Raw genomic sequence first — 23,902 nt, forward strand, 5'->3', positions numbered from 1 at the left:
CTGACCAGCATTCATACCTAAATAATGCATATTACAGCTGATTTCCTCTATTCTGTTTATTTCAATGTACAGTACACTACTGCATAAACATTTAAAAATATACCAGAAATGTTATAAATGGTGCAAAGGCAACATTAAAACAATATCAAAGATGGTTGACACAAACTCACTACCATTATAGTATGCCCCTCACTTATTGATGAATTCTTTTAATGACTTGGTCTTAGGAACAGAACTCCGTCATTAACCCTTAAACAGTCCAAACATATATATATGTTCACTCGCGTAGCGCCCCAACTTTTTTGAGGAAAAAAAAAAAAAAATCTTTTCTTTTAAAAGGAAAAAAGAGCATATGGTACCCAGGCATCCCCAATTATTTTAATATGGCACACTGAGTGCGCACACCCATTCTCTCATGTCTAGGTGACTCAGGCTTATTGTGGCAATGTTGAATGAATGACAAAGAAAACGTATATATACGTTTGGGGCGCTACGCGCGTGGACGTATATATACGTTTGGACCGTTTAACCCTTTGACTGTTTCAGGCCCCTCTCTGAAACTGTCATTCTATGTCGCTCAATTTTTGAAAAAAAAAAAAAAATTATTTTTTCTTATGAAATGACAGAGAATCTTTTCGCGATGGTAATGACACCAAAAGTTAGAAATTTGGTCGAAAACTCATGGAATTATGCTCCCGCGAAGTTAGCGGTCTCGGCGACATATGCGTATCGGCGATTTCGCCGACTTTGAGCCCTATTTTCAGCCAATTCCATTGTTCCAGTTGACCAAACTCATAGCTATTTCTTTAGAACTCCATTTTATCTATCAGCTGAGTACAAAAAACCTCCCATTTACTAATTTGGACTACCCAATATGGTGGTCAGAAATTGGCAATTTGGCCAATTTCACACAAACTAAAAAAGATGCCAATTTCAAAATAGGGTCCAGAATAAACAAGGTAGACATTTGTGGCACTAAAATAACATATGCTCTGTTCATTAGTCACATCTCTAGGCCCCTCTTATATTATTATTGCTTTCTATTTTGATTTTTTATTCATACAAAAAAATACAAAATTTACTGTTATGCAGACTACTGCATTATTGTAAAAATGGTATAAATAATATCAGTGCACTAGTGAAAGAATATAAGACTCCCCAGTTGACGTGTATTGGACGTGTGGTGTGATTTATTTACTCCTGAACATTGGTAAAAATCGAACATTTCCGCTACTTTGAGCTCAGTTTCAAGGTCGTTTTCATCGTCAAAGTAATGAAAATCATCTCTATTTCTGTAATATGTTTTCCATTTTATCACCTAAGACCATTAAAACGCGAATACAATGATAAATACTATACGAAAATACACCTCAAAGTCGGCGTTTTATTCCAAAAAGACGATCAGAGTTTTTTTTTCTCATTACGCAATGTGTGCTGCAGGATTTTTTTTATGTGGTGCACACTGACCACACAGACCCATTCTCTCACATGTGGGCCTACCAGGTTTCTCCCGTTTGATTTGAAGCCGCTAGAATTATTGAGTATATATACGTCAGAAACATTGGCTCGTAAGACGAATTTATACGTCGAAAACAGTCAAAGGGTTAAGGGTTAAGTGAGGAGAGGCTGTGGTATATAAAGTTAATTACCATCTTACAAAAGATAAAAATCAAAATTTCTTAATAATTATTTCTTACATTCAGTCATACCACACAGAGACCAAACTAACCTCTTTCAGCTTCCTTGGCTCGCCGTAGAACCTGACTCATCTCTTGGTTGAGACTTGTGACCTCTTTCCGCAACAGGCTGGTCTCACTATCTACAGAGCCAGTCATAATGCCATTACTACTGTAGGAGAAAATAACACTAATTTATTTACAAAAACTTACAAATATATATAAATTACACATGGACCAGTCAGAAAAAATAAAAAGATGTGCTATAAAATGGGGCGAGCAGCTCCAATTCCTTGAATTTAGATCCCTTCACCAGCATAAGGCACCTTTAAAAGGTGTATGTTATGAAAAAAAGCTGAAAGCATTAGAGATGACCTCATAAATGGTAGAAGTAAAAGAGGAGACATGATAACTACATATAAAATTAAAAAAATTGCAAAAAGAATAGATAAATATTTCTAAATATCTTTAACCCTTAAACTGTCCAAACAGATCTATGTTCACATGCGTAGTGCTCCAAAAGTAAATCTATGTTTTTTAACATATTTTCAAATATAACAAAAAAAATGTAGATCAAAGTTTTTTTACACATTTTCAAATGTAAAAAAAGGAAAAGAAGCTCTACGTTTTTTTACATACTTTCAAATGTTGAAAAAATGTAGATCTACGTTTGGACAGTTTAACCCATAAACGGTTCAAGCAGATCTACGTTCACATGTGTAGTGCTACAAAAGTAGATCTAAGTTTTTTTTTACATATTTTCAAATATATGAAGAGAAGTTGCAGAGAATGGTGGATGAATTTGGTAGGGTGTGCAAAAGAAGAAAATTAAAGGTGAATACAGGAAAGAGTAAGGTTATGAGGATAACAAAAAGATTAGGTGATGAAAGATTGAATATCAGATTGGAGGGAGAGAGTATGGAGGAGGTGAATGTATTCAGATATTTGGGAGTGGATGTGTCAGTGGATGGGTCTATGAAGGATGAGGTGAATCATAGAATTGATGAGGGGAAAAGAGTGAGTGGTGCACTTAGGAGTCTGTGGAGACAAAGAACTTTGTCCTTGGAGGCAAAGAGGGGAATGTATGAGAGTATAGTTTTACCAACACTCTTATATGGGTGTGAAGCATGGGTGATGAATGTTGCAGCGAGGAGAAGGCTGGAGGCAGTGGAGATGTCATGTCTGAGGGCAATGTGTGGTGTGAATATAATGCAGAGAATTCGTAGTTTGGAAGTTAGGAGGAGGTGCAGGATTACCAAAACTGTTGTCCAGAGGGCTGAGGAAGGGTTGTTGAGGTGGTTCGGACAAGTAGAGAGAATGGAACGAAACAGAATGACTTCAAGAGTGTATCAGTCTGTAGTGGAAGGAAGGCGGGGTAGGGGTTGGCCTAGGAAAGGTTGGAGAGAGGGGGTAAAGGAGGTTTTGTGTGCGAGGGGCTTGGACTTCCAGCAGGCATGCGTGAGCGTGTTTGATAGGAGTGAATGGAGACAAATGGTTTTTAATACTTGACGTGCTGTTGGAGTGTGAGCAAAGTAACGTTTATGAAGGGGTTCAGGGAAACCGGCAGGCCGGACTTGAGTCCTGGAGATGGGAAGTACAGTGCCTGCACTCTGAAGGAGGGGTGTTAATGTTGCAGTTTAAAAACTGTAGTGTAAAGCACCCTTCTGGCAAGACAGTGATGGAGTGAATGATGGTGAAAGTTTTTCTTTTTCGGGCCACCCTGCCTTGGTGGGAATCGGCCACTGTGATAATAAAAAAAAATAAAAAAAAAAAAAATGTAGATCAAAGTTTTTTTTACACATTTTCAAATGTAGAAAAACAAAAAAAAGATCTACTTTTTTACATACTTTCAAATGTTGAAAAAAAGTATACTATATACGTTTGGACCGTTTACGGGTTAAGGGTTAACAGGGAGAACCAAATTATAAACTGAAGAAAAAGACAGATCAAAAGAATACTAAGGTGATCTTCACAGACTAGTTGAACAACAGAATATGTAGGTTACAAGAAGGGTAGTGACTCAGAAACAACTTAAAACTCTCAGAAATAACTTTAAACTCGAAGAAACTTAAAATTTTATATGTAAGTAGTCAGTAGCTAAAATCTAGTTACCTGGTGCTTCCATCTGTGCTGGGTGGGGCTGAGATATTAACATCAGTGGGAGTGTCTACTGTTACATATGCATCTGTGTTGGCTGATCCTCCACTACCTGAACCACAGCTGCCACTCTCTTGTTATAAAAAAAGCACCAAATTATGAAAATATACCTCTTATAAGTTTTCTAGACAATTTATATGGATAGCTTTCACTTAATCAGCCACAAAAAGCCAGGAAATACCACAACTGTAATCAATACTAGTTCACAGTAACTATGTGCAAGTTCAGTATTTAAATTTTTTTTATTTTCAGATTTTTACAAATTACCAATGTCAATAGTGGCAGATCCTGGTGTTTCACGTCCACTGAGGGCCACTAAAGAAGATGCTGATGACACGGAAGACTGCCGAGAATGTCCCATGCTACTGATACTAGAGGTGGTCATGGTGACTGAAGTTACCATCTGTAAAAATGTTAACATGAGTAATGACTCAGCATGAAGCAGCACACAACCATGAATGATAACTCAATAACAGCACAGCCATGAGTATTAAACCTCAACATCTGAAGAAAATTAACCAAACAAGCAGGTAAGCAAGGAGAGAGATAGGATAATAAAAGTAAACTGCACTAACATTATATAACCATCAGGTGAGCTAGCAGAGTAAGCAAAAACTACAATTCTCACCACCACACCATAGGATGATGCAGAGTTTGAAAGCACCACACACAACAGGCTAGTGAGTTTTCAAACTGACACAAAAGCTACAACTACAGTGTTTGAAAACACAAAACAATCAGAAAGCTAAACTCACAGACTTAATGAAGCACCAAACATGAAGCAAAAAAAGTCAAGTGTTCAACTCGTTTAACTCAAAAATCAAATGTCAACATTAGAAAGTGCCCAAACTAAAATATAATGTTTTAAAATATAAATTTTTTTGGATGTCTTTAAGCATATAAAGTGAGAAAGTATGCTGACTCTTAATCACAATGGCTTTTTGTGAAAAGTTTACCTTTATACAGTGGCCACAAAAAAAATCTATGCATTAACAATTTTTGGTCAATAAAACAAAAAAAACACAACTTAATGTATGTATATGTATTTCATTTTCACTTTTTAGCTTCCAACTAGTACTTGGTAATGTTACCATTGTTCTTTATCACCATCTGAAGTTGCCTGGGCATTGAAGTGGTGAGGATGAAGAGGGAGGTGTCCATGTTGATCCAAAGTTTCTTCAGTGCCTCCTTCAGGTCCGTGATGATGGTTGGTCGAGCTTTTGCAATGTCATTTTTCATCACATGCCAGGCATTCTCGATAGGATTTAGGTCAGGGGAATTGCCTGGCCACTCCAAAACACGGATATTATTGTCCTTGAGGAACATTTTAACTCCTTTTGACTTATGGGCAGGGGCTCCATCATGAATAAAAAAAAAATCACACATGAATATTCCAAAATGTCAGCAAGTGGTCCCTTAACACCTCAATATAATTACTTCCTTTCATCATAATGTTCTTAGGAAGAAAGTATAGTCCACCTCTGCCCTTATAACCACTAAAAGCACCCCAGACCATAACACTATCAGGGTGCTTCACTGTCTTCATGGCATACCGCAGGTCATAATGGGACACACCACTGGGACAACAAATGGTCTCAGAGCTGTTCCCAATGAGCCTGAAGATACTCTCATCGGTGAACATCACCTTCTGCCACTGAAGCCGTTTCTTCTTCATGGCTTCAGTTGGCATGGGCTTCTTGGCAGCACGTTGAGCAGGCATTTTCAGGTCCTTCTGCAGTCAGTGCTGCATGGTTCACACTGCGACATCTTTCAGGAGTGCAGGATGCTTTTTCTTGAGGTCTGCGGCTGTTATGGCAGGATCTGATAACACCTCCCTCTTCAGGATCTTGTCTGTGTGAAGAGAAGTCTTTTTGGGGGCCCCAGACCCCACCTTCCTAGGTGGTATGGTGCCAGGTGGGAGTGAGGCAGCTGCTTTATTGAGGTTGTAAATTGCCATCCTAGTCTCCTTCAGGTCTGCGACTATGCATATCACAGACATGCCTTGCTCTAATTGGGTGAGTGCACGAGTCTTCTCTGCAATTGAAAGTTCAGTTTAACCCATTCTGACAACTTGGAGCAGAGATATAGCATGGCAAAGTTCGTGGTCGAGTGAAAAAGTGGGCTATGAGTAACAACACAGTAATCCTCCTTCCTTATCGAGCTCTGGAAGAGCACTGAAGCATGGAGTGGTGGGGAACACTGGAGCAAGACGGGCTCCAGTACACTAAGCCATCACAAGCTCTGCCCACTTTTCTTATGGCGGAAATTCAAGTGAAATGTATACACCAAAATCTAGTGTATAGATTTTTTTTGTGTTGGAAATGTATAGATTTCTTTTGTGGCCACTGTATGATAACCTGTTGTTGGCTTTTACCATTTGAGCCATGTTCCCACACTACATGTTGCTATGTTTTAACCAGAAGTGAAAACATTATGAATTGTAATAATGTCAGTGGTGACACAAAGCTCGGACATGGGGAGGACCTTCACCCATCCACCCTCCCCCCAAGCCTCCCCATATATAATAGTAATAATAATAATAACAACAGATTTGAACAAGGTTTTCTGGCCCACCTTCCTGCCAGATAGCCTCAATACTGATATGAAAGAAGTCTCCTAGCCTCCCCTTCCCACCAGACAGCCTCCCAAACACTAATGGATATTTTACTGAAGCAAAATGATCTTTTATAACTTTATCCAACAATTTTCTTCTCTACTCATACTACCATATAAACTGTCCTTATAAATCTCCTTGCTCCTCATAATGTCAGATTTTGAAAGAAACTCACAGAATCAACTTGATGGGTACTAGTGGCTGAATGCTGCTGATTCTCCTGCTGTGTGGGGCTGTTTAGAAAATCCATCAGTCCTTCATCTTTGCTAACGTCTTTTCTCTTGGATCTACTCTTTCTAATGGTTGCTTTTGGAGAAGAATTAAGGGAGTTCCCTTGTTCTGCCTGGAGGTTTGTTCCTGGTGCAAATGTAGAATTCCCACTGATTCCATAACTACTCAAGTTAGATGGCACACTTGATGAGCTGTGTAATCCTGATCTGTTGATATTACAAATAATAACAGCATTAAAAGGACAAGGCTGCAAATGCCATGATACATATTTCATGTTTTCAGCACCCTTGTGTAGGGTCCTTTATCAGCACAACTTTCACACACAACTACAAGTTTTCTCCAATTTTTCTATTCCTTTCCTAATGATATAGGTTGGCTATACATGTCATATAGTTTTAAAAATTTACATTTTTAATAAACATTTTAATGCATAAAAGGCAATACAGATGATGTAATTTGTAAGTCTTAACATCAAAAGAATTACAATTGTACTATATAGAGTATAGGAAACATCACTTGCAAATAAGAATTTAATGTCAAACCAAATGTGAACCATAAATGAGAGATGAAATACATAATGAAAATCTTTAAACTATAGTACAGTGGACCCCTGGTTAACGATATTTTTTCATTCCAGAAGTATGTTCAGGTGCCAGTACTGACCGAATTTGTTCCCATAAGGAATATTGTGGAGTAGATTAGTCCATTTCAGAACCCCAAACATACACGTACAAACGCACTTACATAAATACACTTACATAATTGGTCGCATTTGGAGGTGATCGTTAAGCGGAGGTCCACTGTATTTGAAATTTATGACATTTTTTTATCCAACACGTTGGTCATCTCCCACTGAGGCAGGGTGACCCAAAAAGAAAGAAAATCCCCAAAAAGAAAATACTTTCATCATCGTTCAACACTTTCACATCACTCATACATAATCACTGTCTTTGCAGAGGCACTCAGATACAACAATTTAGAAATCCCTCCAAACTGATAATATCCCAAACTCCTCCTTTAACCCTTAAACTGTCCAAACAGATCTACGTTCGCATGTGTAGTGCTCCAAAAGTAGATCTACGTTTTTTACATATTTTCAAATATAACAAGAAAAAAAGTAGATCAAAGTTTTTTACACATTTTCAAATGTAAAAAAAAGAAAAAAAAAAAAAAGGTCTACGTTTTTTTACATACTTTCAAATGCTGAAAAAACGTAGATCTACGTTTGGACAGTTTAAGGGTTAAAGTGTAGTCATTGTACTTCCCATTTCCAGTACTCAAGTCCTGCTATATAAAAATAACCAGTTTCCCTGAATCCCTTTACTAAATATTACCCTGCTCACACTCCAACAGCTTGTCAGGTCCCAAAAACCATTCATCTTCATTCACTCCTATCAAACACGCTCAACATGCTGGAAGTCCAAGCCCCTCGCCCACAAAACCTCCTTTACCCCCTCCCTCCAACCTTTCTGAGGACGACCCCTACCCTGCCTTCCTTCCCCTACAGATTTATACGCTCTCCATGTGATTCTACTTTTATCCATTCTCTCTAAATGACCAAACCACCTCAACAACCCCTCTTCAGCCCTCTGACTAATACTTTTATTAACTCCACATCTCCTAATTTCCACACTCCGAATTTTCTGTAAAATATTTACACCACACATTGCCCTTAGACAGGACATCTCCACTGCCTTCAACCGCCTCCTCACTGCAGCATTTACAACCCAAGCTTCACACCCATATAAGAGTGTTGGTACTACTATACTACTTTCATACATTCCCTTCTTTGCCTCCATAGATAACGTTTTTTGTCTCCACATATACCTCAATGTACCACTCACCTTTTTTCCTTTATCAATTCTATGGTTAACCTCATCCCTCATAAACCCATCCGCTGACACGTCAACTCCCAAATACGTATCTGAAAACATTCACTTCTTCCATACTTTCTCTCTCCAATGTGATATCCATTTTTTTTTTATCTAAATCGTTTGATACCCTCATCACCTTACTCTTATCTATGTTCACTTTCAACTTTCTATTTTTTCAATGGAAACACATCATCAACACATCCCCTACCCTTGCTAAACCCTTGTTCATCTGCGATCCTGCTCTCTGTCTTACCCTTAATTCTTTCAAAAATAACTATCATACACTTTACCTGGTATACATTCAACAGGTTTATTCCCCTATAATTCTTACATTGTCTTTTATTCCTTTTCTTTTATACAAAATATGGAGGCAGTGATTTCCTGCATTGGCCAGAAAAACCAATGCAGGAAATCACTGCCTCCGTCCCTTCAACATACAACAGCTCCTCAAAATATTCCTTCCATCTTCCCAATACCTTCAACTCCCTATCTAATAAGTCTGTTCTGCTTTTAACTATTAAATCTATTCATTCCCTGGGCTTTCTCAACCCATCAATCTCACTCAAAAACTTTTTCTTATTCTCAGCAAAATTTGTTGTTACAATCTCCCCCACTCTTTCGTTCGCTCTCCTTTTACACTCCCTCACCTCTCTCTTAATGCCTCCTTTGCTCTCCCTCTATTCCATCCTCCTTAAATCACTACTGCTTTGTAAAAACTCTCATAAGCTAACCTCCTTCCCTCTTACCACTCTCTTTACCTCATTCTACCAACTACTCCTCTTCCCTTCTGCACCCACTCTCCTATATCCACAAACATCTGCTGTACACACTAACACTGCAATCTTAAATCCAACCCATACCTCTGTAACCTCATCATTGCTTATACTCTCAGTAGCCCATCTTTCTCCCAACAGTTGCTTAAATCTTACCGTAACTACTTCCTCCTCTAGCTTATAAACTTCCACTTTTCACTTACTCTCTCACACGTTCCATCTAATACGATCATACACACTTTTTCTGAATGCTTAATTAAGCCCCTCCCTCTCAAAACCTATTCTATATTCACCTACCAACCCTTCCTCAGACATTCCCTACAGTTCCTTCCATCTCCCCCAGATTTATACACCCTCTTAATCCACTTACCTGGTTCCCACCCTTTCTACATGACTAATCTTCTCAACAGCAACACTTTTGATTTTTAAATTACTGTAACTATACCATCGGTGGAATACGTCTGGTTTGTTGAAAGAAGAACTATACCATCTCTTAATTTCTCCTTGTTTATTTTCCCCATAAAATTCACACTTCACATTACTCTGAAGCATAACCTCTGCCAGTGAGTGGGTCATCACATAACTAAGACCAGTGTCAGGAAATTTTTGTATCTCTCTCCTGCCAATAAAATATACTGTCCTCCTTGATGCAACATTCAATTAACATCTACACAACATAAATCCCTAAATTGTTGTAACTCCCGCCACTTTCACACAGCGAAAAATTAGTGTATTTAATTAAAAAAAGTTTTAAGCTAAAAATTGAGATGTATATAGTATGGTTAGCTACAATATATTAAAGTAAAAAGAAAGTGACAGGTAACCTTTCATAATTAGTAGGAGGAGGAGTGGTTCTGGCAGCATCATACTTGAAAGATGGTTTAGTGGTGGCCGAGTTTCTTCTCTCTTTGTTAAGAACTGTGGCTGCTTCGGTGTCTAATTTATTAAGGAGGTGTTCAGCTCGACCAGCCAAATCAGTTATCCAAGACATATTTGACTCTTCAGCTGAAATGAATAATAAATAAAAAACAAGTGAATCTGAATTTTAGATAATCATATCCTATCATTTTCTATTAAATTCTGAGAGGACAATCATGTTCTACAATCTATAATCTGCATTTATACACAATAGTATTAGAATTTATATTATGAATGTTCAAGCATTTATGAAAATATTTTATTTTTAAGACACCAGCTGTTTCCCACCAAGGAAGGGTGACTTAAAGAGGAAACACATTCACCATTACTTATTCAGCTATTATTAGTAGTACAGTAGTACTGTAGTAGTAGAAGTAGAATGATTATTATTAGTAGTACAATGATGATGATACTGTATTAGTAATGTATTAGTAACAGCAGTATTATTGTACTGTATTTCTACTGTATCTTGCATTGACAGATATTATTTCTTCCCTGTAAAAAGTAGATTTAATTTAACCCTAAATGTTATCTTGAGCCATGCAAATCCCTATTTAATGCAGATATACTGGTATTTTATAAACTATGTTAAGTTAATAAATGTTAATGTCGAAAAACAATTAAAAATGTACAACTCTCTATAAATTAAAATGTTTCAAAGGTCATGTAATTACTGAAAATGTAGTACAGAAATTAAGAACAGACTAAGAAATGACTGACATATTGCTGTGGATATATTATGAGCCTGTGGAGGTACTGTACTATCAAAAGGCTCAAACTGAACACAAAAAGACTTTCCAGCATAACTAAGAACAAAACCTATTTTATTAACCTTTAAACTGTCCAAACACAGATCTACATTTGCTCACGTAGCGCTCCGAACGTAGATCTATTTTTTTACATGCTTTCTTATAGAGAAAATAAAGGCCGGAGTGCTACGCGCGAAAACACAGCTATGTTTCGACAGTTTAAGGGTTAATCGGTTATCTCACGTCCCATAACTCAGTTTAATAGAAGATATGCAGTATTAACTGAGAAAGGTAACCCTCGATTAACAGCTACACAACCTACAGGTGCTGACGTGGTTGAATAACCCTCTCAAGAACCTGACAAACAGCTATAGAAAGCACCATCTCATTGTTATCACTAGCAAATGCTTCACAAAGTACTGACTGGCAGGGTTTCAATAAATATGCATCACAAATTTTGGAATACAATATTGATGGTCAAAATTAGTCATTTAGTAGAAATTATATACCAGAGGTACTTACATACTGCCATACTCCTCCTGAATCCTTATATAGCATACTTTTCAAGACTATACATTTATGTAAGAATCAGCAACATTAATTTATAAAGAAAAGCAAAACAAGAATTTAAGATATGACAATTTAGTTTTATTTTTCCTTTCACTGTTGAAAATGAGTGCTTGTCAATACAACAGTTTAGAGTGATGTTACATACTGTAAAGGGAAGCAATGTTTTTTATATTAATGGTCAATGAAAATGTGAAATAAAGAGGCAAAGAATACTGGGAAAAGTTAGACATATTAGTTATTTAATTACTGTACAGTATCATCTTAAATATGCACAAAGACATGGTGGCTACAACTGTCAGATATAGGGTGGGCACAAACTTCCTTTGGGATGGAACTACAGCATATCTCTATGTTACACTCTGTTCTTGGCAAATGATTTGATCAGTATTTATGTTCTCCTATTTTCTTCTACATTAAATGTTACATACAGGTACTGCATTAAGCCTTGGCACTGAGGTGGCCATTCTATATTAGATCCTTGTTCAATAAACCATCCAATGAATGTACTGTATTAGAAAATTGGTTAAAAGATTCTCAAACCATAGGCAGACAGACTTTGTACCCACTCTGCATGTTCAATGGAAAAGTTAAATCCAATAACTCATCAAATTTAAGACATGTCTGTCATCTAGACATAAGTCTTGTTTTACAATCAAGCACTCCTAGCTCAGAGAGGTCATTTTCATCCTCAGCAAATGATATACAGTGGACCCCCGGTTTGCGATGGCATCGGTATCCGATAAATCCAGTATTCGATACATTTTAACGCAAAAATTTTGCCTCGGTTCCCGTTAAAAAACCCGCCATACGCGATTCATCCGAGACACGTCCACGTGTGGCCTGAACTGCCCCGTGCGTGCCAGTGTTTACAAGCCAGCCAGTGTGCTCGCATCTAAGGATACATTCGGTACATTCCATGTTATCACAGTGTTTTTGGTGCTTGTTTCTGCAAAATAAGTCACCATGGGCCCCAAGAAAGCTTCTAGTGCCAACCCTGTGGTAAAAAGGGTGAGAATTAGTATGGAAATTAAGAAAGATTTTGAAGGGTTTGGGGCTAACCTTGAGAAGCCTATGCCAGTTGTGGAATCTATTGTGCCTACTTCAAAAATTAAGGAAATGTGTGCACAGTGGGTTGAACCGCAAACCTTTATGGATGAAAATCACCCTAACACAGCTATTGCAAGCCGTGCTGGTGACTATTACAATGACAATGTTGTGGCCCATTTTAGACAAATCGTAAAGGAACGGGAGGTACAGAGCTCTATGGACAGATTTGTTGTGTGACAGAGGTCCAGTGACTCTCAAGCTGGTCCTAGTAGCATTAAAAGAAGAAGGGAAGTAACCCCGGAAAAGGACTTGCTACCTCAAGTCCTAATGGAAGGGGATTCCCCTTCTAAACAATAAGTTCAACACTCTCCCCTCCTCCCATCCCATCAATCATCACCAGATCTTCATTAAAGGTAAGTGTCATGTATTCTACTGTTAGTAGAGTACTACAAACTGTGCATGCCTTCTTCAGTTTGTGTGCATTAAACTTAATATTTCATGTGGTAAAAATTTTTTTTTTTCATACTTCTGGGTGTCTTGCACAGATTAATTTGATTTCCATTATTTCTTATGGGGAAAATTGATTCGCTTTTCGATAATTTTGGTTTATGATGAGCTCTCAGGAACGGATTAATATCGCAAACCGGGGGTCCACTGTACTCTTGCAATGACCTAGTTTGCAGTCCACAACTTTTGGTTAACTATGTTAAAATTCCAGTACCTTGCCAGAGCTGTAGATCCAAGTGTGGTTTTAACCCCTAAACGATCCAAACATACACCTACCATCCGACTTACGACCTGCTCGACATATGACCATTCGACTTACGACCTTGTTTTCTATGCCAAATTTCTGGGAAATAAACAACTGTTTGTGTTGTACACAGTGTTTATCCTAAACCTTACAGTATAAAATGCAGTACTAACAGAATAAAAAGTAAAGTAAAAAATGAAATACCAAAATGAAACAATAAAATAAAGTCATTACAAAAATGCGATGTTGATATTCAGTAGTAAGGTTCGACTTATGTCCATTTCGACTTACGGTTTGTTGGAACTGAACTTGGTCATAAGTCGGATGGTACCTGTATATATACGTTCTTACCACTAGCGCCCAAACGTATATGTACGTTTCATTTTTCATTCCTTCAAAATTAGCGTGATAGGCCTGAGTCACCTAGACATGAGAATGGGTGTGAGCACTGAATGTAACTAGTCCTACCGCACGGTAGGACTAGTTACATTCAGCTCCATCTTGGGTCAACATCATGGCACATCCTCGTGATTCACTCATGCCTCGTCGTATTAACACTACTATTTGAGGGAAGTGACATAGAACATAAATTTAGTGGATATGACACCAATGGGGCCACTAATATTCAAGGAATTAGTGAAAATATGGACGATAACCCAGATGACCCTTAGTCCATCACCTCTGGGGTGGCCACACCAGACCCTGGGCCAAGCACCTCTGGGGTAGCCAGTGTGGCCACAGCAGACCCTAGGCCAAGCGCTTCTGGGGTGGCCAGTGAGGCCACACAAGACCATAGGCCAAGCATCTCTGGAGTGGTGAGTGTTACCCATAGGCAACTTCGCAAGAGGAAACTATCATTTTCCCGGTGTTTTAGCGATAGTGAAAGTGATGTAGTTACAATGAGATTGATTTTATGCCATTTGAGGATTCGTCTAGTGATAGTGAAGTTCATTATTTACCAGTGAAGTGTACTTTTAGGAGTCGTCATCTACATTCAGGCAGTGTGCCATATGCAATCCACAAGGGTCGTGGCAGGTCATGATCCAAAACACCGGCCACTGATAGTGATAGTGATCATGAAGGTGAATATGCGGGGATAGAGGAAGTAGTGGTGGGTGGCACAGTGCCTGGACCACATGGTGTAGTGGGTGGACAGACAAAGAACCGCCCAGCACCCCCTCAACCATGTGCTGCCTCCACTCCTGTCCCTCCTCCTGCTCCCCCTCGCCCCATGCCACAGGTCCAAGCTGCACCATGTGATCGTGAATGGAACTGGACACAAAGTATATTTATGCCACAGCCTTGTGATTTTGATGTGAGCGGAAGTGGCATCCAGCCAGAATGTCCCCTAACAAATGAGTCTACAGAGTTAGACTTTTTCCAGTTATACTTTGACGAGCCTATAATGAACTTGATAGTGACCCAGACAAACAATTATTACCAATATGTCATGGACAATACAGCAGAGGTTGGAGAATCGTCACGGCTGCAGAGGTGGAAAGACACAACAGTGGCTGAAATGTATTTATTCCTTGCCACTGTCATGCTTATGCCACATACCTATAAGAACAATACATATATGTAACTACTGGTCCACAGACCACTTCATCAGTACTCCAGTCTTCCGTGACCTCCTTCCCTGCAACAGATTCACTCTGCTGCTATGAATGTTGCACTTCTCAGACAGGAATACGCCAAACAGAAATGACCTTCTATACAAAATCCAGGAAGTGTTTATGTATTTGAAGCAGAAATTCAGTGCATACTTTTATCCCTTCAAGAACATTGTTGTTGATGAGTCCTTGATTCTGTTCAAGGGACGCCTGTCATTCAAGCAATATATACCAAGCAAACGTAATCGCTTTGGCATAAAACTTTTTGTGTGTGTGAGAGTGGTCTTGTGCTGGATGTCATTGTATACCCCGGGAGAAACACACTCGATGATGACAGACAGATGTCGGGCATTTCCGGTGACAATGTTTGTAGGATGATGGAATCATACCTTGGCAAGGGCCATACATTGTACACAGACAACTGGTATACAAGCCCTATGCTCGCTGATTTCCTACATGTGAACAATACTGATATACGTGGAACAGTGAGAAGGAATAGGAAACATATGCCAAGGTTCAGTGAAGGCAGTGTTGAAGGTGCAGTGCAAGTGTTTCATGCTAATGACATCATGGCACTAACGTGGCATGACAAACGGAATGAGACATTGCTGTCAATCATCCACAGAAACGGGATGGTACAAACAGACAAAGTGAACAGGGAGACCAATGAATGCATTGTAAAGCCAGCTGCTGTCGTGGATTATACGAACAATATGCGACTAGTTGACAAGTGTGACATGATGACAGGGTTCGTTGACTGTGTGCGTAGGAGTAGCAAGTGGTATATAAAACTGCTTTTTCACCTTGTAGACATTGCAGTGCTCAATGCATTCAATATGTACGAAATAAAGACTGGAAAACGACAACGTTTTGCCAAATTCTCCCTGAATGTTGTAAAACAGATAGCAAGAAAGTATGGCACCACACCTGTACCTGCCCCTCAACAGCGACTTGTCCCAAAACAACAGCCAGTGGAGGAAGTGCCAGACTGAATCATCCCTAACTGTCACTTCCTGGTACCAATACCACCTACCCCAAAGAAGAAAAATTCCCAGAAAAAGTGTGTTATGTTTGCTACCACCATAAAATGACCCCAACAGAGAAAGGACACATGATTCATGTGTCACCAGTGTGGGGTGGCACTCTGTATGAATCCATGCTACATGGAGTATCATACAATCATGGAATTCTAGAAACATAAGTGGGACATGTAAATACTTGTACACTATATATAGTTTTTGATAATAGAATGTGATTCAGTCAGGTGTGCAAAATCACCTGTCAGAGTGTACATGTGTGTTTATGACGATATGATGATAATTTTGTATATAATATTGGTATATAAACAACAATTGGCATTGAAATAAAAAGATTTACTATAAAACATGATTATCATATCATGAAAACCAAGAAAATTAACCCTTTCAGGGTCCGTCCCGTAGATCTACGGCTGGTCGGTGAGTGTCCAAACCGTAGATCTACGCCAAAATTCTAGCGCCGTCAAATTTAGCGCGAAAGCGCTCATAGGCCTACATATGAGAGAATGGGTCTGCGCCGTGGGTGTGCGCCATAAACAAAAAATCTAGGCGCCTGCATAGCATTGTGGGAACGCCGGCTCAGTCACCCTTGTTCACCATGTCTCGTCGCAAGTCAGCTCTCACTCCCCGGAAAATTGGGACTCTCCTCTTCCTGTCTGATAGTTCTGACACTGATGGAAGTGGAAATGAAGACGAATTCTACGGCTTTGATAAGTTAGTGACCGAAAATAATGACCAGGATATCGATAATAGTGCAGAAAACCCCGACGATCCTCGACCTTCTACCTCTGGTGTGGGCACTCGTGACTCACGGTCGGGTGTTCCTAAACTTAAGAGAAAACTAATATTTTCCCGTGGCCTGGCCTCTGACTTCAGTAATGACGATGATTCTGACGTGGATTGTGATTTTATTGCGCTCGACGATCATTCGAGTAGTGATAGTGAGGAAACATATTCACCAGTGAAGCGTCGGTATGTTCGCCGCCGCATGCGCTCGGGTAGTGTACCCTATGCTGTGCCCAGGGGACGGAGTTCATCCCGGAGTACATCCCGTGGCCCTACACCCGTTTTAGGTAGTGATAGTGAGGATGATGTGGCTACACTTGGCATGGATGGGCCACAGACATCAGTGGATGGTGTTAGTGGGGCTGGTGGTGGTAGTGGCACCGCCATGCGTGACTCGCTGTGCCACGCGGGAACCCACGCTGCTGACTCGTCAGTTCAAGGACAAAGCGGAGCGTCACCCACCAGCCCGCCACAACCACCCGTACAACCAGCCTATGATGTCCAGTATCCACCAGCAAACCGTATCTGGGATTGGCAGCAAAATCCCAATTTTGTTCCCAGCCCTCACCACTTTGATGACTCGCAAAGTGGAATTCTACCTACCTGTCCCCTTGGAACCACGGCCAATGAACTGGAATTCTTTGAATTATTCTTTGACCAGCCATTGATGGAAATTATTGTCAGGGAAAGTAATAAGTATTTTCAGTACACCATGGCAAATACGATCTTATCACCACAGTCAAGACTACACAGGTGGAAAGAGACGACTGTTGCAGAAATGTATTTGCTTTTTGCAACAATAATGCTTATGCCTCATGTCTATAAGCATAATATAAAAGCATACTGGTCCACAGATCGGCTAATTTGTACCCCATCCTTCAGTGAAATAATACCAGTGAACAGGTTTATCTTACTGTTACGTATGTTGCACTTCTCTGACAAAACCAGGCCTGACAGAAGTGACAGGTTATACAAGATTAGAAATGTTTTCATGTATCTCAAACAAAAGTTCAGGATATACTTTTATCCATTCAAGAATCTTGTAATTGACGAGTCTTTGATTTTGTTCAAAGGTAGACTGTCATTCAAGCAGTATATACCGAGCAAGAGGAACCGCTTTGGTATAAAATTGTTTGTACTCTGTGATTGTGACAGTGGCCTGGTGTTGGATATTGTTGTATACACGGGTAGTAAAACATTGAAAGATACCAAGATGTTATTGGGTATATCAGGTGACGTAGTGAGAAACATGATGGCACCTTATCTTGGTAAGGGCCATACATTATATACCGATAACTGGTACACAAGCCCATTACTCAGTGATTTCATGCGAGTGAACAAGACAGATGTGTGTGGCACAGTGCGTTCTAATCGTAAACATATGCCCAGGCTCAACGCAGGTGTTCGTGGTGATGACGTGCAGGTGTTTACTGCCAATGACATCATGGCATTACGGTGGCATGACAAACGAGATGTCACATTGTTGACAACCATTCACCGTAATGAAATGCAAGACAGTGGCAAAGTTGATCGAGTGACTAATGAACGTATTCGAAAACCAGTGACAGTGATTGATTATACACAAAACATGCGCTTGGTTGACAAGTGTGACATGCAGATTGGTTTTGTTGACTGTGTTCGTAAGAGTTACAAGTGGTACATGAAACTTTTCTTCCATCTCATGGACATTTCAATGCTGAATGCATATAATATGTACCAAATAAAGACTGGTAACAGACCACCGTATGGTGAATTTTGTTTGTCTGTTGTCAGACAACTCATAATGAAGTACCAGGTAACAACACCTGCAATACAACATGGTCCTCGAATTCATCACAATATACCCAAGCGTTTGAGAAGAGAAAGTGATCATTTCATAATACAGCTTCCTTCAACTCAAAAGAAATTTGCTCAGAAGAGATGCATTGTCTGTGCACAAACAAAACGACGGCAACAAAGACGCAAAGACACTCGGTTTATGTGTGAGGAATGTAAGGTGCCTCTGTGCATGGTGCCTTGTTTCAAGGAGTTCCACAAGCTCCAGCAGTTCTAAAACCATGTCCAGTGATTGTAAATATGTAAATATATGATAGAACATTAGTATTATACAATATTTGTGCATGTTTATTGTAATAAACAACAGTGGTAAACAATAATATGATAATAACTTTAGTGCGGTTATTGTGTTCAATACAGTGAGTTTATATATATACATTATATACAGTATTGGTCTCTCAGGCCCCAAATGTTAGTAGGAATAGAAAAAAATTGGAAAAGAAAAGAAAAAACAACTAAAACAACAAAATAATATAATACGCGTATGTGGAATTCGTCGATGTTGCCGCCACCACATCATTTTCTACAAACTTCTTGGCACTGTATCTCGGTAAGTACTGATCAGATTCTAATTTTTTTTGTTTTATTACCTTCACAAAAATATGCTCTTTAATTCTGTAAGAAAAAATAATTTTTTTTTCAAAATTTCTTGGACACTGGTGCGTGACTTCAGATTTTGGCCTTGGACCCTGAAAGGGTTAAAAAAAAAAAAAATGGAAGAAAACAGTAAATATGTAGAATTCCTGCAAGCAGCATCGCTCCATGTTGCTGTCAGGTGATCGCCAAGTGCCAACTTTGCTGCCTCATATCTCGGTAAGTAGTGACCCTAAAAAATTTTTTTATCCTATAACACTTAAAAAAAATGTGCTCTTTATTTCTATAAAAAAAAAAGACTATTTTTTTTTTTCAAAATATTCGGGGCGCTGGGCGAGAGAACGTATATACATAACGTTTGGACCATTTAGGGGTTAATAGCCTTATCCTAAATCTTTTAATACTAGAAGCACTGGAGCATACTGTACCAGGGAAAACTTAAGATCTGACTGGGCACAATCCTGATTAACCCGTAAACGGTCCAAACGTATACAGTATATACATTTTTTCAACATTTGAAAGTATGTAAAAAAAGTAGATCTTTTTGTTTTTTTACATTTGAAAATGTGTAAAAAACTTTGATCTACTTTTTTTTTTGTTATATTTGAAAATATGTAAAAAAACGTAGATCTACTTTTGTAGCACTACACACGTAAACGTAGATCTGCTTGGACCATTTATGGGTTAACTTCCAATAGCTTTTATTTGCATTACATACTTCCTGCCTTTCCCATATTAAATATTTACTGTCTCTCTTACATTAGACATTTTCCTATCTCATGTGGCATGTGTTATGGGGCATTTGTTCTGTATTAGACACACCTCACATACAACCACTTTCTTACATGTCATCTTAGCCAGTTGGAAGCACAGTTAGTCATTGTTTTCTAGGAGCTGACCATCCTAGCATGGGGTGGCTAACAAGGTGCTACAGCTCTCTGAGATTTCAGATGGATAGTTGGTGGCCTGGGAAAGGTCACCTCACATCTAGGAATACCTCAAACAACCAAACCCTCTCGTGCCTCTGACTGGGTCACTCCATAACAGTTCTGTCATTCTGTATGAATGTACAATAACTGTAGTAGGGAGTGTGTTCTCATTATTACTCTTCAGAACTATTCACTAATAGGTTTAATGTGTCCCTGAACTATATACACAATGCATAAAGACTGAATGCATGTTCTAGTGGTGGGAATATATGTGAAACCAAATCTAATCTATTTTGTATACTTTATTCCTCATTTTCTGCTTACTCGTTGTCTGCACTAAAAGCTGGTTCATGGCATGACCAGGTGCTGCAGGCCTTTGTAAAGTAAGGTTTGTGATATCTCACATTAGATATTTCCTGTCTTAACCATGTAAGATATTTACAAACATTAAATGTTTTTTTTATTTCTCACTTCTGGATACCTCTGCAGAAATTTTTATATTCTGATGTACGTAATTGCTTTTGACATTTGTAAAGTAGCACTGGCAATTTATATCTTAGCTATCATACTGTTCAAAACTTGAACTTCTGCATGCAGAGAGGCTGAGTTGCACTTTGTTCAATAACAGATAAAAATCAATGAGTTAGTTAATACTATGGTATGTGTTACACAAGTTTGCAAGCAGAGTTTAGGGAAATTATCATACTGTATTATTATAGGTTTGATTTAGTTTGCATACACACTGAAACAATTCTACAGTAAAAAGGAATACTCATAGTGCATGTTTTAACATGTACACCTTCAGTACATAAATACTCTTAAAATTAGAGCCAATAGTTAAAGTACTGTTACCCCATTTATTTCTCTTTTTCCACCAAAAGTGTGACTATTTTTTATTGAGCATTAAGACTGCAAGCTAGTGAAAACATATTGGCTAAAATCAAAATTTCCAACAAGATAAAAAAAAGAAAGGTCATCATCAGAGTCCATCCATATAGTTCACCAATGAAGCATAGAATGCAACTGTACAAAACTCTCAAAATAAGTCACAAATATAAAATATACACTCAAAAACTCAAATGTAAATGGGTGTCCATAAACTTAACGTTACTCTAGTTTTCCTCTCCAACTCACCATTTTCATTCTTCTTTAAACTCCCGTCCATTTCCATCAGTTATGTTGTAAAGAGGTCTGGAGTGGATAAGTGCAGAAATGAGTTTCCCTTAATGGATATTGATAATGAAACAACAAAAAATGAGAAACCAGTGTGGAATACTGTTTAAGTTTACACACTCAAAAATAAATCATACAATAGTACAGTAGTATACAATAACCAATTTGCCCACTTTTAAGTAATATAACCACAAGGGAAGAAAACTAAATGCTTACATTGAAAATTTGTCCATACAGTACCACCAGGTAATCAAGACAAAATGATTTATACCACTGAATGAGCAAATACAGTTAAAACAAGTTTAGGGACACCACTTTATTATTTAGAGTTTTTAAGTAAAAAATTCTCGGTTTCTTTAGCTGCTTTATTTCAATATCTGGTAAGGAACATTTTTGCTGAGATTTATCTAAAATAAGTAGGATTTGCCAGGTTAGCATTAACAAGCCACTTTGTCATTTCCTCATACACGCAACTTGTATCTACTTGTCAAAGCAGAGAAAAAAAAAAAAAGATGTGAAGAAGGAAATATGGAGTTTAAAAAATACTAAAAATAATTACTGAGAAAAAGCCACAGGATACAGTGCAGCAAAATTTAAATTTTGGCTTACAACTTCATTTTCAAGATAAAATTTCATACAACCATTCCTCATTTGCACAAAAATTTAGTGAAATATGATAGAGGTTTCTAGGCTAGACTGTATCACAATACAATCTTTCCTGCCAGCCTGTAATGAATAGTTATGTGCGAGTGGTATTGTGTCAGTAAATTTAGGGTTAGGATCTAACCAAAGAAACCTTACTTGTAAAATGTTGATTTTTACATGTTATTTCAGCTTAAAAAATGCTAATTTATTTTCAAACTCTACTTAAATTTGAAAGGCTTACTTTAACTGAAGGCTACCGTGATAAAATGCAATGGAAATAAATTTCCCACTTGGGATTGTGAAGGACCTGCCTAGTATGGGCCAACAGGCCTTCTGCAGTGTTCCTCCTTTCTTATGTTCTTCTTGTATATTGTATACTAAAATCCAAAAAGGACACTATAAATCCCTTTCCTGCCTGTCATACAAAATTACATATTTTTAAAATTCTATATTGACAATTTAATTAAACAGTTCCAGGGAAGTAATGTCTGATACTATTTCCAATGTTGTGGGTAGGGATGATGGGCATCTCTTCTGCTGATGCGAGAGCACTATAGCCCTATATTTGACATGACTGTTATGGATATATCCAGGTGATTTGGTTATGTTTTTATGGTGAATGCACTTAGGTTAAACTTAGGTTAGGTTAGTTAAGCAGTGTTATTTCCTCTATAATGTGACATTAATGCTATCATGGTTACTGTTGAGGCACTAAAGTATTATCTGCTTACTGATAAAAGGGAATAAAAATAAAAAACAAGTCAATGAAGGTTATCTTACAACATTCAATGATTAACCTAATGTTAACTATTATAAAGTGGATGTTATGCCAAGACCTACATACAGTACAAAAATGCTATTGGGCCAATAAGCTCAGATGAGATCTATATTTTGACCTCTGATGACAAAAAATATGGAAATTACTGGCATATGCCTCATTTTTCTGTCCAAGTGATTTCACACTATCATCTATCAGCCAAGTGAATCTGATATTTCATGCCATGTCTGCTTAAATTTCAATGATTTTACATAACCTGATGAACCAATTAGTTTAATTTTGATTGCACAATATGGACTTTTTCACACTTATCATCTACCATGTTTTGCATATTAATAGAATAAAAGTACTGATGTTTTACACAAATAAAAACAACTTTAGAGCTTTACCTGACACATCATATTTGATCAGTTTTGATCTACAGTATATAAAAATAGAAAGATATAAAATGGCCACAATTGAACAAGATAATCAGAGAACTTAATATACAGGGTAAGTAACACCCCAATTTTTTATTGTTAATATGAAATTTGAAAAGCTGTTTACTGAAAATTGTCTTAGCAATGTAAGTACAGTAGTAGCAGTAGGTTTATAGACAGCACTCCACCAGGGAGGTACTACCATCTTGCCATATAATTAAGTGTTAAATGGGATCCTGTAAAATGTTTTGTTCTGACAGGACTGCTGGTCTTTTCTTTCTGTCTCAGGAACATGAAATAGAAGGTAAATCTTAAAATTTCTATTTGCTTTCAGAACACAATTACTTTCTTGCATTATTTAATAGTTCTCATTCCTCTAGCGTTTCCTTTCCAATTTAGGAGGCCTGGTCAAAGATTGAGCTGTGGGTGGTGATGATCCTGAAACCATTAAGAGATACACGCCCCTATCTACCGCAATTCTGCAAATACCTGTACTGTATCTTATCTGTTATCGTTTATCTGTTAGTGGTTCTGGAAATTATCTTCCCCATGGCCCGGTCTCAGACCAGGCCTCCTAGGATAAAAAGGAAATATTACAGGATTAAAAACTATTGTATTAAAAAGCACATGGGAAAGTAAAGGTATTGTTATAATGAATGTAAGCATAAGTTTATAAGATTTACCTATCCTCTTACATATTCATGAGGTAGAAAGAAAAGATCAGCAATCTTG

The 23,902-nt window shown here is 38.1% G+C and overlaps 1 protein-coding gene across 6 annotated transcripts in view; it reads right to left on the minus strand.

The window, feature by feature from the left end:
- Positions 1-23,902, minus strand: part of LOC128689101 (golgin subfamily A member 5) — a 67,924-nt gene that overhangs the window by 40,925 nt on the left and 3,097 nt on the right. For 5 of the 6 annotated variants that reach the window (XM_053777211.2, XM_053777212.2, XM_053777213.2 and 2 more), the window contains exons 2-6: positions 10,150-10,330; positions 6,623-6,884; positions 4,101-4,236; positions 3,789-3,906; positions 1,730-1,848 (exon numbers count right to left, since the gene is read on the minus strand). In XM_053777211.2, the coding sequence (XP_053633186.1) occupies positions 1,730-1,848; positions 3,789-3,906; positions 4,101-4,236; positions 6,623-6,884; positions 10,150-10,330 (816 nt within the window). Of the gene's footprint in view, positions 1-1,729; positions 1,849-3,788; positions 3,907-4,100; positions 4,237-6,622; positions 6,885-10,149; positions 10,331-21,289; positions 21,347-23,902 lie in introns of all 6 variants that reach the window. The other variant, XM_053777210.2, reaches the window with a different exon arrangement.

The sequence above is a fragment of the Cherax quadricarinatus genome, chromosome 21, assembly GCF_038502225.1.
Source record: "Cherax quadricarinatus isolate ZL_2023a chromosome 21, ASM3850222v1, whole genome shotgun sequence".
Lineage (NCBI taxonomy): Eukaryota > Metazoa > Arthropoda > Malacostraca > Decapoda > Parastacidae > Cherax > Cherax quadricarinatus.